The sequence below is a fragment of the Centropristis striata genome, chromosome 8 (assembly GCF_030273125.1).
Source record: "Centropristis striata isolate RG_2023a ecotype Rhode Island chromosome 8, C.striata_1.0, whole genome shotgun sequence".
Classification (NCBI taxonomy): domain Eukaryota; kingdom Metazoa; phylum Chordata; class Actinopteri; order Perciformes; family Serranidae; genus Centropristis; species Centropristis striata.
Genome location: NC_081524.1, coordinates 13518935 through 13537796, shown reverse-complemented (window position 1 = coordinate 13537796; position 18862 = coordinate 13518935). Strand labels below are relative to the sequence as shown.

Genomic DNA, 18862 nt, shown 5'->3' with positions numbered 1-18862 from the left:
TAAATGTTTCCTTTATTTCCTTTGGTTTATCATCTCAGCCCCAATAAGGTTATTAACTCTTACAGTTCTGGGTGTTTTGTATTTTGGTTGGAGTGTAAACATCCCAGTCTCAGTAAACATATTCACCATGTGTTGCATGTTCAAATAGAAACACTGAATTACGGATGAAAATAGTTGACAAAAACGAAAACTAAGGACATTTTCTCTATAATTTTAGTTAATTTTAGTTAGTTTTGTAACCACAAAATACAGTTTTAGTTAGTTATCGTTTTTTTAAAAACTCCAGTTTTTATTTTTTTTTCAGTTAACGAAAATCTTTTTTCAATTCTAGTTTTCGTTATTTCGTTAGTTTTCGTTAACTATAATAACCTTGCCTCTCACTCACCTTTATTTTGTCCAATTTCATATGAATAATGTGATAGATGAACTTCAATTGGATTGGGTTGGATTTTCATCATTGATGCATAATGATGTAAGATATACGTTTTGTAGCCGGTGGAAGAAAATCTTAGCTTAAACTACCTTTTAATATGTTTAGTAAGTGAAATTAAAACGGTAAAGACTAACCAAAGGTGTCAGATAAATGCAGTGGAATTAATGTATAGTGTTTCCCTTTGAAATATATAACTTCAAAGTTATACTTAACTGAGAAAAACAGTTAGTTAATTGATACTTGAGGTCTGGAAAATGATAAACCACCATGAGTGTTCCTGACTGTGGAGATGATCAACAATCAAAGATCTAATATCAGTGATGCAAACTAAAAATGTCGATGTACGTATCACACCAACTTTGGAATATGTCTTAAATTTGAAATTCACACTTACTATTCATTGTTTTTATTGAAAATAATAGATTGTTTTTCATTTTAATGTCTGAAAAAGCTCAGTAATAGTCATATTTTAATTGTTACAAATGTAATTGGGCATTTGATATCGTCTTTGAATAATAAAGACTTTGAATATTTTTCCTGGCAGACTTTGTGATATCAGCAAATATTGATAAAATAATATGACATTATATGGTGATTAAAACTTGTCAACCCTCAGTATCAAAATAAAAATCAGTGAGCCAGACAGACATGTTACATGTTTATTTGCATATACAATTTAATAACAGAGAATACAGAAACAAGGATAATGAATTATAAAGAAATGTTATTGTAATATTAATTTAGACCATGAAGCCCTTTACATTCAGTGTGTAAATAAATTGCACTTTTGACATTCAGTAATGTCTGTTATCTGTCTGTCTGTCTATTTATCTATCTAGGAAATATTTCCTTGGAAAGTGTACATTTCAGACTCTCTTTCCAACATGATCTCACAGAAATCCGTGAAATAGCCACGGATTTCTCTTAACTCAAAATCCGTGGAATAGCCGTATCACGGTATATCCGTGGAATCACTCAAATTTCCGTGAAACTGACACGGATTTCGCTACAATGCAAGTTAATGCCAGTCATATCCCGTGGCTATTCCAACATACAAAGTGATTATGTACATTCACTGAGTGAATATTTAGAAAATAAACATATATTTCTCACTAGAAATGTGATCAAAATCCATTTTTATGCAGAAACTAAGTCAAAATATAGATTTTTCACTAAAAATGAGAGAACTGTCCGCCATGTTTTTTGTTCTGACCGCCGGGACCTTGAAAGTCACGTGACTTGGAACAAACCAATAGCCACGGGATATGACTGTCATTAACTTGCATTGTAGCAAAATCCGTGTCAGTTTCACGGAAATTTGAGTGATTCCGTGGCTATTCCACGGATTTTGAGTTAAGCGAAATCCGTGGCTATTTCACGGATTTCTGTGAGACCAGGTTGCTCTTTCAGACCTGATATTCATACCTCTCAGGAAACCAAATCAATTTAGGAGGATAATCTGTGCATTTTTCAAAATTGTAATATTCCTGCATATTAACATCATCAATTTCATGTGTATAATCTCCCTAAAACTGTCCATAGTATCCCTTCACCATTAAAAATGTCCCAGCTGCGACTCCCAACAAGCCCACAGTCAGGCCCACTCCACAGTACACGTCTAGTCCAACACTGTGAGGACTAAAGTTCGGTTCTGTGGAGAAAATATGAGAACATGAGAAAAAAATGTATCATCACAGACACAGAGGAGTATTTTGTAACATAATTGTGACAATAAAGTGGCTTCATAAGATAAAACAATCACCCCAGATCCTTGTTTGAGGCCTGTCCAGGGCTAAGTGCTCCACAGTGCAGCTGTATATGTCCCCCTCCCTCGGCGTGAATGTCAGGGTGGAGAACTGGTGGAAGGTTTGATCATTGTTGGGATAATATCGACTGAGTGACACCCCCTCCAACACCTGTTGACCATTTCTGGTCCAGGTGACTTTGATGTGAGGTGGATAGAAATGATTCACGAAGCAGACGAGGCTGTTCTCAACGCCCAGCTGGACATCATCTGCAGGGTAGAGGACGTTCTCAGGGGGATCTTTAGAGGGACAAAAGATAAACACCTTCATCAGCATTTTATTAATCACATCACTAGAGAGAGAAGTATTGAGGTTCATTCACCTGTTTCTTCTGGGGGACTTCTTTCTTCCAGTTTGTAGACTTCCAAAATTGGTTGACATGCATTCTTGGCTTTCTTGGCATTTTTAAATACATTCAGGTTATCAAATATTTTGCTTACGTCATCCACAATAAATCTGGGCACAGTGTACACAACCTCCTCTCTGTCAAAATCCACGTATAAAATCTCTTCAGCATCAAATTCAAACTGAACTTGAGTTTCGCCAGCCTCGAAGCAGCCGATAACATAGAGAACTTCATGAGGAACTGAAAAACAATACAGTGGAAATGAGGGAAATTACAAACATATTGGTAGAACCTGACAGTTGTCTTGGTGCTGTTTTTATTTCCTTTCATGACATTTGATTCTCTACAGTAACTTAAAAACTTTTAATACAATCTAATAAAATATGTCTTTCATGAAGTAAATGAGTAAATTTGAAACTCTTACTTTGTGAGAAGGCACAGTAGCTGTTGATCATCAGGATGACGAGAGCCGTGAGCTTCATGTCTGGGCTGCAGGTCTTCATCACTGTAGTCTGTTTGTCTGAACAAATACTTTATCTCTTTAACCAATCTGCACTACATACGTAATTAAATGACTTTGTCATGTGCAAAACAAAGAAACTGAAGAACGATAGATATAAGTAGTCCTTATCGGAAGCACTGCACTGTTATAAATGATTCATGTGGTAGAAATGATCGCTTCCTTGTTGATGGGAATATAGAAGTCTAACCTGTTTTACAGTGCAGGTATTTATTTAACCAGCCTTGTCTTTGTTTTGCTTTTATCTGATTGAATGCCATAATCTACTGCAGTCATTCCCAACCTTTTTGGCTTGTGAAGTATAAGTTAATCACAACCCCTTATAACAGGCTACTTTCAGATGCCAAAAGACGATAAACCATTAACAATCTTGCAGTGAAAAAAAAAGGATACATTTGTGAAGCAAAGGTGGGTTACAAAGGTTTTATTGTTTACTGGTATGTGCCATACATACAGGAGACTGGTGCCCTATTTATTTAAGAGAAACTACTGGTTAAGGAGCTGGAACCACTGCTATGATCTGGAGCCAAAGTGAAAAACAAGAAATACAGCACCAGATATACTGAAAAAAGGACAGTTGAAGTAAAAAATACTACTTCAGTTACAGGCATATATAGACTTTCTTTATTGTCATTGCACAAAAAAACACAACAGTGAATCTGGCAACGAAATATCGTGGCTTGGCTTCCGCAGTACACATAACACAGAACTGGTGAGCAGAACCTGTTAATAAATACATACTGTGGACTGTCACAATAAATATATCTATATACATTTATATATATATATAAATATATATATATAAAAACTTGTATAAAAATAAAAATAAAGGTGTCCAATATGTACATGAATTATTGCACCCTCAAAGTTGTGTGTTCCCTCAAATAAATAACGAAAAGGTACAAAATGCAACCCGACAGAGTAACATTACCATTATTTTATAACTGAACATCTCTGGCAATTTGTTTTTCATCATAAGTAATTCTCCATGTTGGGCTGCAGGTGGCGATGGAGGTTCATGATTGAGAACTGGAGCATTTGCAGATTTTTCATGTCCCCATATTGTCAAGTTGTTGGCAAGTTAAAGAGGGGTTGGGGGCAAGTGATTTATCAGTCCTGTCCAACTATAAGCATTAATGCCTGACGTATAATAGATGTAGGTGAGTTATCTTATTTTCAGTTAATTAGTTTAAATAGACCTTGGTGACACAGCACTTCATGTTCATGCATGAACAGTCCTATTAGCTGCCTTTGGTTTTGTTACATTATATCTTCGAACACCTTTTAATGCTTGGCCACTCTTGAAAATGAGAGTAAGCAACACTACAGATTAAAAGCAAAGTGCAGATTTGTGAACATATTAAAGAAGCAGATAAGAAAAACAAGTCAACTCAAAAGATAAATGTGAGTTGATTCTACATGAGGAAGTTCATCAGCACATTAAAAACAAAGCTCCTGGAGGTGTTGCAGTCATAAAGATATTTGTCTTATTGTATATTATATGTGAAATATAATTTAATGTCCCAATTGTTTACTTTTTTCCATCCTGTACCAAAAGTTTAACTCACTATCCCATGCTGCTGTATTTTTCAATATGTTTTATAATATAACAATTAAAATGAAATAAAACTCAAAGAAAAATTAAAAGTCCAAAAATACTCAAACAACTTTGACATCCAAGTCTTCAGACCTTTATTGTCCAAAACAAGATTTAGAAATTACTGACTAATACATTTAGTACAATTCACGGTCATGGAGAAATCAATGGAGAAATATTAATTAAATAGTCAATAATGTCTTATTTGTCAGACTTAGGAGATAAAGATAGTTAATTAGAAATTAAACAACCGTCCCTGTTATTGATTGTCTTAACACCAGAATATTTCATGATTTAGTTAAATAATTTCAGCGAAAAATGAGCTATTTTATACCATCACAATGTGTACAGTACAAAATTAAATGAAAGAAATATATTCAAACTATTTTCTTTAAACTTTAATAAAAGCTTACGTTTAATAGATTTACCATGGCAACATATATTTTTTTGTAGATACTTTATACCACATATCAGCCTCCTCAAGAATTATGTGCAGCTCTTTTTCCCATGCAGAACTATTTGACTCAATATAAAACCTCATTGATTTGATCATCTGCCATTCTGTTGAGACGTTTCCAGAGTCGGATCATTTTACATCTTGGCTTGTATGACAAATGTTTCAGTGAAAGTGGCAGGCAGCCTTAACCTGTTGGCACCAACTCATGGCCTAGAGTTAAAAAACAAAAGTGAGAACAAAGTTACACACATAGTTGATTTTGAGGCTGAATAACTTGGTGTTGAGAAGTATAAAAAACTATCTTAAGTGTCTGATGCAGGCGTCCAGCTCCACTTTTGTCAGTTAACATGGCGTTTAATCTGGGCACCAAGTATGGCACAAGGTACCAACTGCATCAGCCAGAAAATAACAATGACAATTGCACTGTGCTGTGCTTTGTTTCGGGTGTAAGATGGGGTCCTATACCTTCACTGACAGAAATGCATTAATGCAGGGACGTCTATGAGTTTAACAGGCATCAAAAGTAGAAAGACTTGTTTGTGTCTTTATAGGCCTATTTTTCTCTACACATTATGTTCCTCAGTTTATTACACTGACGGTTTAAAGCATTTGATTTGAGAATTGTTTGTGTTACTTTGATCCTGTCTCTCACCAGCAGTGTTCTTCTTGTACTTGTAGTAAATCAGCCCAGCAACCAAAAACACCAGACCCAGCAGTAGCCCTGCTGTCCCCATGGCCATCTTGTTGTTCTGTAGTTCAGGTGCTGGGTCTAAAAACACATTTATTACAAACACTAAATCGTCTGTATTCAAATGAAGATTTGCCATGATAGCATTAATGTTAATACAACCCGTCTTGCTTACCCCAGTCATAAAGCCCCGGCTCCTTAAGGCTGGCGTGTTCCACCTTACAGGTGATTTTCTCTCCAGGTTCGGGTGTAAACTCCAGGTAGGAGTGGATTTGGTAAAGCCAGTTGCCATTGGGTAGTTCCTCAGTGGACGTCACGTCAGTTGTCACCTCCTTTCCGTTCCTTAGCCACGTCACTCTGATTTGTTTCGGATAAAAGTTGTACACACTGCAGACCAGCATGTTGGGATGTTGACTACCTGCTGCCTCAACTGACCTCACTGTGGCAGAGGGCTCCACTTGGGGAAAGAACCCATAGACAGAATAAGTTGGCATGAAAAACATTATTTTTGAAAATAATTTTAAAGTATTAAATGTAAGTACAGTGTAAAAAATAATCTGTTTAATTTACGGTAAAATACCGGCAGCTGTGGTTGCCAGAATTTCACCGTAAAAATTACAGTGAGTGGGTTTTCTACTGTAAATTTAAATGTAAATATCAGCACAAACTGTAATTTAGACTGAATATTCCTGTTATTTTTAGGGTAATTGTGTCATTCATTCACACATCATGGTATTTCTCCATAAATTTTGCATGAAAATGTGTGAAAACTGTGTGTTTCTTCCAGTTTGTGACAGAAAAAAGTTTTGTGCTATTCTTTGATTTACGGTAATTAAAAGTGCCTAATACAGTGATATACAATTTTTCATTTTACGCCCTATTTCTGATGTATTTGACAGTGTTTTACTGTTATTTCTACAAACATTTTTACAGTGTACATATTACAATTTACTTACTATGTATAAGAAGTACATGGAATAATGGCTAAAATTAACATCAAAATAATAAATACCAAATAACAGTTTGAAAACAATGTGGCTTCACTGTGATAGTGACTTGTGAACGAAAAGTCTATCTCACTCTAAATGGGACTGCTATCTACAAAAAGAACATCATGTTGAATTGGCTGAAATGACTCATACATGCTTTTTACAGAAAGTTGGTAATTTGTACGATATAGCTCAATACTCAATGTTAATTTACCCCATAATTATTAAAAATGCATGCAGTAATTTAGAAAATACTTACATTAACTGTATTTACTGTTGTTATGTTATTGATACCACATATACTAAATAACTACACAGTAATTTGCAGGCTTTAAACTAAAGCCATACTAGAGTTTGAACACACAATCACCTGCTTTTGAAAGGGAATCAAGTACCAATGCACTGGCTTTGCATTTTTCTTCATTCCTTTTTGCTGCTTCCCTAGAAATAGGGTTTTTGTTGAGCAAATCTGCAAAAACCTTGAACTTTTCTGTGTAGCCGACATATTTTCCCAAATTGCTGTTGTATTGGATTTGAAGCACATTATTCCAGTAGAGTTCCTCCGCATAAAACATGTCATTAGGGAAAGTAATCTGGCAGTAAATCAAACCGTAACCAAAAAGAGCATCTGTAAGATAAAGAGAATTATTATTATTATGATCTACAACATGTTGTAGCAGCTGAATATTTTCAGGTACAACAAAATAAACAATAAAAGCTTCTATTTTAATGTCACTTACCTGCTCTTGAAAATAATAGGAGCAGAAGCAGCAGTGAGAAAAAGCTACCATTGCACATGGTGGCATACTGTATGAGAAAGACAAACAAAATCCTAAGTACATTTTTTTCGCACTGAAAACATGAGGAAGTACAACAGCCAATGGTAAACAACCTTTTCCTCAGCAGACATGGCACTGTGTGAGGCAAGTGTGTGTTGATGTTAAAGTGATCTGACACCACTTCTCACTCACCTTTATTTTGTCCAATTTCATATAAATATTTTGATCTCACCATTGATAGACGAACTTTAATTGGGTTGGACTTTCATCAGTGATTCATAATGATGTAATATGTGTACGTTTTGTAGCTGGAGGAAGAAAATCTTAGCTTAAACTACCTTTTAATATACTGTTTAGTAAGTGAAATTTAAACTATAAAAAATAACCAAAGGTGTTAGATAAATGCAGTGGAATGAATGTATAATATTTCCCTCTGAAATGCTCCACAGAGTTAACTTTCCACACTGGTTTATACTTGAGGACTGGAAAATGATCAACCACCTTGTCTGTTTTTGACTGTGGAGATGATCAATCATCAAAGATTTAATATAATTGGTGCAAAGTAAAAAATACATTACATCCTCCATTAATTTAAAATTCCTTTCTATGCATTGTTTTAAATAATATATTGCTTTTTATTTCAATGTCTGAAAGAGTTCAAAAATGAAATTGCCAAATCATATTATAGTTGTTATAAATGTATTTAAATGTGTGAAATGGGCTTATGATATCGTCTCATATTGATTGTGGACCCCTGAATTAAATTGGATCAAAATCATTTTCCTTGCAGACTTTGTGACATCAGCAAATATTGATAAAAACAATATATAATATGGTGATGAAATCCATTTATTAGTAGTTTATAATTGAACACTCAATATCAAAGTTACAAAAACAGTTAGTCAGAGAGACATGTCACATGGTAATGTTTACTAAACAATGTGATAACACAGAAGACAAATAGAAACACCAATAAATGAATTTTAATTGCAATATTAATTTTGACCCTTTCACTCTTCATTTAATTTATTCTTGAATGAGCCACAGCAGACCTGATATTCATAGCTCTCAGGAAACTAAATCAGTTTAACAGGATAAAATGTGCATTTCTAAATTGTTGTTTGTGTTAATTCTTGCATATTAACATAATCAATTTTATTTGCATATACAATTTAATAACAGAGAATACATATAGAAACAAGGATAATGAATTATAAAGAAATGTTATTGTAATATTCATTTAGACCATGAAGCCCTTTTACATTCAGTGTGTAAATAAATTGCACTTTTGACATTCAGTAATGTCTGTTATCTGTCTGTCTGTCTATTAATCTATCTAGGAAATTGTGGCGTAGTTTGAGCCACCGTGAGTTCTCCTCAGCAGGTAGGACACGGAGTATAATCAACGTTCAGGATACTTTTATTTAATGCAGGTTATCAACAGTGTACAGAGCCGTTCACAGGCTTTATGCTGCCGTGCTCTGTCTCCTTGTCTGGTCCAGACTGTGTGTGTGCTCCAGTCACTCCGCCTTCCAGGTCCAGCACGCTACTGTGTTTTAAAAGGGAGAGAGTGATTAGCTAATGCTGTGCAGTTGTGTTAATCACTCTCACCTGGCGCTGCTCTCCTGAGCCCTCTCCACACCTCTCTCCTGCAGCTGATGCACCACGCCCCCTCCACATACCTCCACCGCCCGACTTAGGCCGGGGAGCCGTCCGGCCTAACCTACTCCCCCCCCCCCTCCCCATGGGAGCGGGAAAGGAAGTCGGCCACAACCATCTGCGCCCCCGGCCTATGGATCACCTTGAACTTAAACGGCTGTAGTGCCAGATACCAACGGGTGATCCGGGCGTTGGCATCCTTCATGCGGTGGAGCCACTGGAGGGGAGCATGGTCCGAGCAGAGGGTGAATGGGCGCCCCAGCAGGTAGTACCGCAGAGCATCGACCGCCCACCGGATGGCCAGGCACTCCCTCTCCACTGTGCTGTACCTGGCCTCCCTTTCGGACAGCTTCCGGCTGATGTAGAGCACCGGGCGGTCAACGCCCTGCACCTGCTGAGACAGAACGGCCCCCAGCCCTCTGCCCGATGCATCAGTCTGCAGGACAAAAGGGAAAGAGAAGTTAGGTGTGTGGAGAAGAGGCTCCCCACAGAGGGTCTGTTTAACCCTCTCAAGCGACACCTGGCACTGCTCCGTCCACTGGACCGGATCTGAGGCACCCTTTCGGGTGAGGTCAGTCAAGGGGCTGGTCAGCTCCGCGAAATTGGGGATAAATCTCCGGTAATAGCCTGCCAGCCCCAAGAACCGCCGCACCTCTTTTTTGGTCTTGAGCCTTGGGCAGGCTGCAATAGCAGCTGTCTTATCTACCTGTGGACGCACCTGCCCGCCGCCCAAGTGGTACCCCAGATACCGTACCTCCCTCCGTCCAACTGCACACTTCTTCGGGTTGGCCGTGAGCCCCGCCTGCCTCAATGAACCCAGCACTGCAGCCACCTGCCGCACATGCTCCGCCCAGGTGGTGCTATGGATGATAACATCATCCAGGTAGGCGGCAGCATATGCAACATGTGGACGCAGCACGCGGTCCATGAGGCGCTGAAATGTGGCTGGGGCCCCGAACAACCCGAACGGAAGTGTAACAAATTGGTACAAACCGTACGGAGTGGAGAAGGCCGTTTTCTCCCTGGACTCTGGAGATAGGGGAATCTGCCAGTAGCCCTTGGTTAAATCCAGTGTCGTGAAAAAACGAGCAGTGCCCAGGCGATCCAGGAGCTCGTCGACCCGAGGCATTGGATAGGCATCAAACCGTGAAACATCATTCACCCTGCGATAGTCCACACAGAACCGGATGGACCCATCCTTCTTGCTTACAAGAACGATGGGGCTACACCAGGCACTGTTGGACTCTTCTATTACCCCCATCTCCAGCATCGCTTTCAATTCTGCCTGAACCACTTTTCTCTTGTGTTCAGGTAACCTATAGGGCCGTGAACGCACCGTCACGCCCGGGTGAGTCTCAACGTTGTGTTGAATAAGACTTGTGCGTCCTGGCAGGGGGGAGAACACGTCAGCGTAACTCTGTTGCAACCTGGCAATATCTGTTCTCTGGGACGGTGAGAGATGGTTTTCACAAAGGAGCGAGGCAGGATTGGCCGATTTTGGAACCTCTGGCCCCAACTCATCTCTCTCTGTAATTGCCGTCACCAGGGAAACAGACTCAGCCTCTCTCCAAGCTTTGAGGAGGTTGAGGTGATAAATCTGTGTAGCCCCTCCCCTGTCAGATCGCACAAGCTCATAATCGACATCACCCACTCGTCGTGTGACCACAAAGGGTCCTTGCCACTTGGCGAGTAATTTGGAGGTGGAAGATGGGAGTAATACAAGCACTTTATCTCCCGGTGAAAATTGTCTTAGCTTAGATCCTCTGTTGTACAGTCGCTGCTGACGTTCCTGGGCCCGGAGCAAATTCTCCCGTGATAACCGCCCCAATGTGTGGAGTTTTGCTCTCAGGTCCAGGACGTATTGCACTTCATTTTTACTGGGGCTTGGACCTTCCTCCCAGCTTTCTTTAACAAGGTCCAAAACCCCCCGTGGTTTCCTGCCAAACAGCAGTTCAAAGGGAGAAAATCCCGTGGAGGCCTGGGGTACCTCGCGCACTGCAAACAGCAGAGGATCTAGCCACTTATCCCAATTAGGACTATCATCGTGCACAAACTTACGGATCATGGACTTCAAAGTCTTATTCAGGCGCTCAACGAGGCCGTCAGTTTGCGGGTGGTAAACACTGGTTCGAATAGACTTGATGCCCAATAATCCGTACAGTTCTCTCAGTGTTCGTGACATAAACTGGGTGCCTTGGTCAGTCAGGATCTCTTTCGGGATCCCGACTCGGGAGATAACTTGAAACAGTGCCTGCGCCACACTCTTTGCAGAGATGGTGCGCAGCGGCACTGCCTCTGGATATCGCGTTGCGTAATCCACAAGAACTAACACAAAGCGATATCCCCGTGCGCTCCGGTGAAATGGCCCGATGAGATCCATCCCAATACGCTCAAACGGGATCTCAATCAGTGGTAATGAGCGCAAGGGCGCTCTCGGGACGGCCGGTTGGTTAACCAACTGGCATTCAGGGCAAGACGCACACCAGCGGCGCACGTCTGCCCGAATGCCTGGCCAATAGAATCGGGCCATTACACGGTTCAGTGTCTTTTCATACCCCATATGCCCAGCCATCGGGTTAAAATGAGCCGCCTGGAAAACCATTTCCCGGCGGCTTTTTGGTACCAACAACTGGGTAATTATGTCATTTGTCTGAGTGTCACGACTCACTCTGTATAATCTGTCCCTGCGCAGTGAGAAGTGGGGATACGTTAACGCTGCGTCAGGGCGCACCATGTGACCATCAATTTTTATCACTTGGTCAAAGGCAAAGCGTAGAGTATCATCACGAGACTGCTCGAGTGGAAAATCTTCCATGGAGGCAAACACGGGCACCGGTGGAGCCTCCGGTGGAGGCACCACCGGCTCCCCCTCCCCGTCTGCAGTGTCGGACAACCTCGCGTCACCACTGAGCACAGCGCACATATCCCATGTCCCTGTCGGTCGTGAACGCACCCCCACACACTGTCCCACTAATCTGTCAAACCCCGGCCAATCAGTACCCAGAATCAGGGGGTGCGTCAGGCGGGAACTAACCGCAGCCTTAACACTATGCTTTTTTCCCTTAAACCGAATTTCCACTGGTACTACAGGGTATCTGTGGATGTCCCCATGCACACACCTAATATCCACCCAGCCCGCCTCCATCAATGCCCCGGGTCGAATCAGACTCTGGTGGACTATGGACTGCGTGCAGCCAGAGTCCACCATTGCCCGATGTGTACCACCCTGGATCCTTACCGGAACGCTGTACGTCCCTCCTAGACCGGGGGAGGGTGCTGGAGGTCCGACAACCCGGACCACTTGACCGACCTCCATGAGTGGACACTCTCGGCGGAAGTGTCCGGGCTGTCCACACCTCCAGCACTCCTGCCCTGCCGCCTGAGGAACCCTCTGTGGGTCGAGAGCAGCGCCCGTAGCGGCTGGAGCCTGGGAAGGATAAAAAAGAGAGGGAGGATTAGTGCGCGGGCGAGGAGAGGGTCTAGCCGGCGTGGAGGGCTGGGGACCCGGCACCGGTCTCCTGCGGGGCGCCGGTATGGGACGGACGGGAGAGACTGGCCGACCCTCATGTGCCCGGCCCCAGGAGAGAACAGCCAGATGGTCCTCCGCCAGGGTTATGGCAGCCGCCAGATCCGCCGGGCGGTGGCAGCGCACCCAGTCCGAGGTGGCCGTTGGGAGCCCCTCCACGAACTGCTCCAAAACCACGGTTTCCAGCAGCCGCGCCTCGCCCGCAGAGCTCCCCGGCTGAAGCCACCTGGTCGCCGCATCCTTCAGCTGTTGCGCGTAGACAAATGGCCGATCCGCGGGACCCAGCTTGGTCCCCCGGAACCTGCGCCGCTGGTCTTCTGTGGAGAACCCCAACCTGTCCAGAACTGCCCGCTTGATGTCCCTGAACCGACACCGGGAGGGTCCGGGTAGGCCGAATGCCGCCGTCTGCGCCTCTCCCGACAGCAGAGGAAGCAGGCGCACAGCCCACTCTTCCTCCGGCCAGTTGCATGCCGTCGCCGTCGCCTCGAACATGTCCAGGTACGTCTGGGGGTCATCATGGGCCGCCATCCTCTGGATCGTGACACCAGCGAACGAGGGGGCTGACGACGCCCCCCCAACCCGGTTAACCATCACCTCCAGAAGCTCAGCTTGTTTCTCTGCCTGGAACTGGAGAGCGGCCAGTTGTTGTCTGTTTAGCGCTGCCTGGTCCCGGCTCATAGCTGCAACCTCCGCCAGCATCTGCGCCAGCGTGGTCACCGGCGTTTGTGGCTCCGACATCTCTACCTGCTGAGTCCCTGTTCAGGCGCCAATGTGGCGTAGTTTGAGCCACCGTGAGTTCTCCTCAGCAGGTAGGACACGGAGTATAATCAACGTTCAGGATACTTTTATTTAATGCAGGTTATCAACAGTGTACAGAGCCGTTCACAGGCTTTATGCTGCCGTGCTCTGTCTCCTTGTCTGGTCCAGACTGTGTGTGTGCTCCAGTCACTCCGCCTTCCAGGTCCAGCACGCTACTGTGTTTTAAAAGGGAGAGAGTGATTAGCTAATGCTGTGCAGTTGTGTTAATCACTCTCACCTGGCGCTGCTCTCCTGAGCCCTCTCCACACCTCTCTCCTGCAGCTGATGCACCACGCCCCCTCCACAGAAATATTTCCTTGGAAAGTGTACATTTCAGACTCTCTTTCAGACCTGATATTCATACCTCTCAGGAAACCAAATCAATTTAGGAGGATAATCTGTGCATTTTTCAAAATTGTAATATTCCTGCATATCAACATCATCAATTTCATGTGTATAATCTCCCTAAAACTGTCCATGGTGTCCCTTCACCATTAAAAATGTCCCAGCTGCGACTCCCAACAAGCCCACAGTCAGGCCCACTCCACAGTACACGTCTAGTCCAACACTGTGAGGACGGTTCGATGTCGGTTCTGTGGAGAAAATAGGAGAACATGAGAAAATATTTGCAGACACAGGGGAGTATTTTACAACAAATATTGTATTATAAAGTGGCTTCATAAGGTAAAACAATCACCCCAGATCTTTGTTTTAGGCCTGTCCAGGGCTAAGTGCTCCACAGTGCAGCTGTATATGTCCCCCTCCCTCGGCGTGAATGTCAGGGTGGAGAACTGGTGGAAGGTTTGATCATTGTTGGGATAATATCGACTGAGTGACACCCCCTCCAACACCTGTTGACCATTTCTGGTCCAGGTGACTTTGATGTGAGGTGGATAGAAATGATTCACGAAGCAGACGAGGCTGTTCTCAACGCCCAGCTGGACATCGTCTGCAGGGTAGAGAATGCTGATAGGGGGATCTTTAGAGGGACAAAAGATAAACACCTTAAGCATTTTATTAATCACATCACTAGAGAGAGAAATGTTCAGGTTCATTCACCTGTTTTTTCTGGGGGATTTCCTTCTTCCAGTTTGTAGGATCTCAGACCTCCTACACAAAGGTCCCTGCATTCCTTGGCACTCTCAAATACATGCGTGTCAAATATTTTGCTTGGGTCATCCACAATAAATCTGGGCATAGTGTAAACAGCCTCCTGTCTGTCAAAATCCACATATAACGTCTCCTCTGCATCAAACTCATAGTGTACTTCAGATGTGCCATTGTCGAAGCAGCCGACAAGGAAGAGAATTTTATGAGGAACTGAAAAACAATACAGTGGAAATGAGAAAAATTATAGATCTGTCAGTCGAAACCTAACATCGCATACCAACACTTGGTGCTGTCTTTATTCCCTTTGGGACATTTCAATCATTACAGAAACTCTTAATAATCATTTTTCAAGTGAAGTTAAATGATCATTCTTACTTTGTGAGAAGGCACAGTAGCTGTTGATCATCAGGGTCACAAGAGCCACGAGCTTCATGTCTGGGCTGCAGGTCTTCATCGCTGGAGTCTGTTTGTCTGAACAAATACTGTATCTCTTTAACCAATCTGCACTACACATACGTAATTGTCGTGCAAAACAATGAAACAGGGGAAAGACAGTAGTCGATAGTTCCTTGTTGAGGGGAATACAGCAGTCTAACCTGTTTTAGATCAGCACTTAGCATATCACTAAACGAGAGGAGTTCCTTAACCCATAAGAACCCAGACCCAGTTATCCTTAAAGGAAAGTTACGGGGGATATACCACCATTTCTGATGTGTTTTCAAAAAACGCTATCCCTAAATGTCAAAGATCTGTGATGTCACATAAACATTACATTGGGCGCTTATAGTATTTATGTTTATAATATTTATGTTTATAATATTTCGTATTTAAAAAAAACTAGACACAAATTTGCTGTTTTCTCTGCATCTCCACAACATCTATCAAAATTGTGATATTAGTTCTGTTTAACAACAAATTATTTTCTAGATTTGTTTTTAAGTAGCATAATAATAATAATAATAATAATAATAATAATATGTATAATAATGTGTCTTTTTGTTTATCAAAATTGTGACTTTAATTTGTTCAGGAAATATGGTCAAAACAAGTTAAATGCAATACAGGACACCATATTAACAGATTAGAATTGTTAAATGGGTTTAAACTTAGCCTAGTAACAAATAAAAGAAGATTTAACGTGTTTGTTACACGGGTGTCACCATGGGTTCTTATGGGTTAATCTATCCAGCACACTCGGCTTCGCCCTTTTAGGAAAAAGCGGCATCTCTAAACTGCATTTTTCTGGGAGTTTGCTCCAGATATGTAGAGCATAAAAGGGGGTCAAAAGACAGTAAATCATACACCACTCTCCCATGTATTGAAGGTTGTATTGTTTACTGGGTTAATGTGTGTGATATATATTTGCTGCTGAAGGGGATGAAAGCACTGCTATGATTCTTGTCTAACTGGCACAAAAACAAACAAAATTACACCACTGAAAGACTATGCTGGTTCCCCCCTTCCCATGTGGCATGTCAAAAGCCTGTTCATGTTGTTGTGAAAATGTATTATTATGCTCATGTGCTGAGTTTTTTTTTTCATGCTTTTTTCCTCCTTTCCTCTCCTCACGTGTGCTGTATTTCTCTCTCTTCTCACCCTGTCGTCCTGTCCTGTTTACCTTCGTCATATTGATTGTTTGTGTGTGTTGTGTACGTTTGGATAGGACGATGGCCAATTTCGTTGTAATGGTACTTGTTACTTGATCAATGACAATAAAGGGACTACTGAACTGAACTGAACTGAACTGAAAATAAAAGACAGAACGACAAAAGACTACTTCAGTTATAGACATTTTTCATCATGCACCAAATAACAATTTCATCAAAGTTGTTTGTTTCCTTAAAAAAACAAACCAAAAAAAAAAACAGCATGAATAACAGAAGCACAGGTAACATGATTTTATAACTAAACTTGTCTGACAGATTTTTTGTTCTCATGTCATGAGTAATGCTCCATGTTGGGCGATCCATAGATGAGAGCAGGAGCAGCCTGTTGGTGCTGTTCTGGAGCATGTTGGTAAATACAAATAAATTAATGTAACACAACTTTTAGGTTGTTCAAAAGGGAACATATATTTAATGCACTTATTCGCATAGCAAGCAAATATTAAAACGAGAGAATTAAAAGTGGACAGTATTTGAGCTTTTCTACGTCATATGAGTGATGAAGCTAATCCATGACTGATTCAATATTGTTTGCAACAAATTATTCATCATTTATAGATTTTAGGGTTCTTTTGAATGTTTTGGGAAGGATCAAGTTGGTAAACCATGAAACATCATATACATTTGATGGAATTTATGATAGTACATGCATTTCATTTTTTTTTCAGATCCATCTAAATGCTTATAAACATGATATGTTCGACTGATAAAGGCAATTAACTTCAAATGTAGATCTGAGTTCATATTTGTTCATTAAACCCATTAGAGCCCCACTGTAGTAGTTACGTTTTTAAGTTTAAGCGACATTTAATGTTTTACATGGAATTGTTGACAGTATTTAGCAAATAGGTGAAGTGCCAACTATTTATCAAATGCTAAACTGTTTTTTCAATTCTGAAATTTCGAATGAGGATCACAAGACCTTCTGCTAGTTTTGGGAATAATAAGAACCAAAACTAAAATTACATATCATTGAAGAGATGAACAGAATGGAACCACAGTGCTCTGAGGTATGAGGAACTGAGATAGGGTTTTATTCTTTGCACTTTTTTGTTCATCCGTTTTAGTCAAATATGGTGAACATATGCCATATACCAAGAAAATGAAAACAATAACAGATGGATCCAAGGACAGAAAAAAGAACATAGACTGATCCCTTGGATTTGATCTGGACAGTAAAGTGTGGATAAAAGACCTGGAGGGCAGATAGATTTTTAAAGTAGATAAATGACATCATACCACAGCTGTTTCAGACAAACTAAGACCATTGTTCAATGAAGATGCCTCCCTCAGTCGTTGGCACCAAAACCTGCTCTGCATTTGACCGTTAATTATGAACCTCGAGAACTTCCTTGTTGTGTAAAGGTGATGAGAACAATTTTGACAGTGGTTGCAAAATGACTGCATACTTAACCCATTGACGCCTAAAACTGCCTGTAAAACCTCTGGGCGATTTTAAAATAAGCCCCTAAAACCTGAAGTTTTTCTGGAAATTCAACAGAAGTGTCAACGCTTCTACTAAATAATAGATTTTTCAGCCTCTGTAGCAGATAGAAATGAAATTCAAAAAGTATTTGAGAGCTTATACAAATACTACAAAACGACGTATCCGCTTTCCAGGCTTCAATGGGTTAAACAGTGCAGATACTCACTTTATACACTAGCCTGTTTTTTTAATGTGATCTATCAAGATCATATAACCTACAGCAGTGATTGCCACAGTCTCACAACCCTAAAGACACATACAAAGACAAAAAAAAGAATAAAAAAGAAAAATTACCTTTAACAACAAGAGCCTGACTTCTTCAATACCCGACTTCAGCTGGATGTTGAAACAGCAGTGTAACCTGTTTGCAGCTAAAACTCTAAACTAATCTAATCTCTAAACTGGCAGAGTATGTAAATAAACACATGCCAAGAAATGCACACTATGAGGACATGAAAATAAGGTTACTTCAGAATGTAATTAGTTTAGTGTTTTGTCTGGCAGTGCCAGTGATTTTTTTGGAGTAACACCCAACACTGCTGCTGCTGTTGAAAGGTCATTACTTAGGTATTTGATCATAAATCAGAATATTGGACAATTTTGACTGAACTGTTGACCTCCATGTGGCACAACATAAAAGGTCAAGGGATTTTAAATACCTTAATGGATAGAATAATCTTTGAGAAAATAACCTTGGCAGGCCTGATGATTAAATTACTTAATGATCAATGTGGATATTTTGCATTCCATGTGATATTTTTATGGAGGCCAAAATGGGTTCAAAATAAAAAAAAATAAGGTTAAAAATAATTGAATTTATTAGTGTAAAGGACTAAAAATGATTTTCTCTTCCTCACACTCCAATTTTATTTATTTTAACAACAATATTATTTACTGATGCATTTAGTTACATTTTTGACTTTGGACTTGATCTAATAAGCTTTTACGACATTTTGTCAGTCATGGGTTATCTTTTGTGGAAAAAATGCCTCAAGCATATAGAAT

General features: G+C 40.9%; 4 protein-coding genes across 4 annotated transcripts in view; all 4 read right to left on the bottom strand.

The window, feature by feature from the left end:
- Nucleotides 1-3267, bottom strand: part of LOC131975696 (H-2 class II histocompatibility antigen, A-U alpha chain-like) — a 46221-nt gene extending 42954 nt beyond the window's left edge. The window contains exons 1-4 of the mRNA XM_059338434.1: nt 3009-3267; nt 2561-2824; nt 2196-2477; nt 1547-2084 (exon numbers count right to left, since the gene is read on the bottom strand). Coding sequence (XP_059194417.1) covers nt 1960-2084; nt 2196-2477; nt 2561-2824; nt 3009-3087 — 750 coding nt within the window. The 5' untranslated portion in view covers nt 3088-3267 and the 3' untranslated portion in view covers nt 1547-1959. The remainder of the gene's footprint in view (nt 1-1546; nt 2085-2195; nt 2478-2560; nt 2825-3008) is intronic.
- Nucleotides 3268-5342: 2075 nt separating this feature from the next.
- On the bottom strand, nt 5343-7633 carry LOC131976199 (H-2 class II histocompatibility antigen, E-S beta chain-like). Its single transcript, XM_059339121.1, has 5 exons — nt 7576-7633; nt 7206-7463; nt 6022-6303; nt 5793-5927; nt 5343-5368 (listed from the first exon to the last, which is right to left on the bottom strand). Exons 1-5 carry the CDS (start codon nt 7631-7633, stop codon nt 5343-5345), a joined length of 759 nt encoding a protein of 252 aa, XP_059195104.1.
- A 1367-nt stretch (nt 7634-9000) lies between these two features.
- On the bottom strand, nt 9001-13792 carry LOC131975690 (uncharacterized). The gene is made up of 2 exons (XM_059338426.1): nt 12512-13792; nt 9001-9709 (listed from the first exon to the last, which is right to left on the bottom strand). The coding sequence occupies exons 1-2, from the start codon at nt 13535-13537 to the stop codon at nt 9338-9340; spliced, it is 1398 nt and encodes a 465-aa protein (XP_059194409.1). The 5' UTR covers nt 13538-13792; the 3' UTR covers nt 9001-9337.
- A 270-nt stretch (nt 13793-14062) lies between these two features.
- Nucleotides 14063-15172, bottom strand: LOC131976198 (H-2 class II histocompatibility antigen, A-Q alpha chain-like). Its single transcript, XM_059339120.1, has 4 exons — nt 15083-15172; nt 14657-14917; nt 14295-14576; nt 14063-14190 (listed from the first exon to the last, which is right to left on the bottom strand). Exons 1-4 carry the CDS (start codon nt 15159-15161, stop codon nt 14063-14065), a joined length of 750 nt encoding a protein of 249 aa, XP_059195103.1. The 5' UTR covers nt 15162-15172.
- Nucleotides 15173-18862: the final 3690 nt, after the last annotated feature.

Bases quoted from the DNA above. Each gene is read 5' to 3' on its own strand.
- LOC131976199 (XM_059339121.1), bottom strand. From the start codon at position 7,633: ATGTGCAATGGTAGCTTTTTCTCACTGCTGCTTCTGCTCCTATTATTT. The intron at 6,304-7,205 runs GTGATTGTGTGT...TCTTTCCCCAAG, and splicing joins TGATTCCCTTTCAAAAGCAG to TGGAGCCCTCTGCCACAGTG. The intron at 5,928-6,021 runs GTAAGCAAGACG...ATGTGTTTTTAG, and splicing joins GCCGGGGCTTTATGACTGGG to ACCCAGCACCTGAACTACAG.
- LOC131975690 (XM_059338426.1), bottom strand. From the start codon at position 13,537: ATGTCGGAGCCACAAACGCCGGTGACCACGCTGGCGCAGATGCTGGCG. The intron at 9,710-12,511 runs GTAAGGATCCAG...TTTGTCCTGCAG, and splicing joins GAGGGACGTACAGCGTTCCG to ACTGATGCATCGGGCAGAGG.
- LOC131976198 (XM_059339120.1), bottom strand. From the start codon at position 15,161: ATGAAGACCTGCAGCCCAGACATGAAGCTCGTGGCTCTTGTGACCCTG. The intron at 14,918-15,082 runs GTAAGAATGATC...ATTGTTTTTCAG, and splicing joins CTACTGTGCCTTCTCACAAA to TTCCTCATAAAATTCTCTTC. The intron at 14,577-14,656 runs GTGAATGAACCT...GTCCCTCTAAAG, and splicing joins AAATCCCCCAGAAAAAACAG to ATCCCCCTATCAGCATTCTC.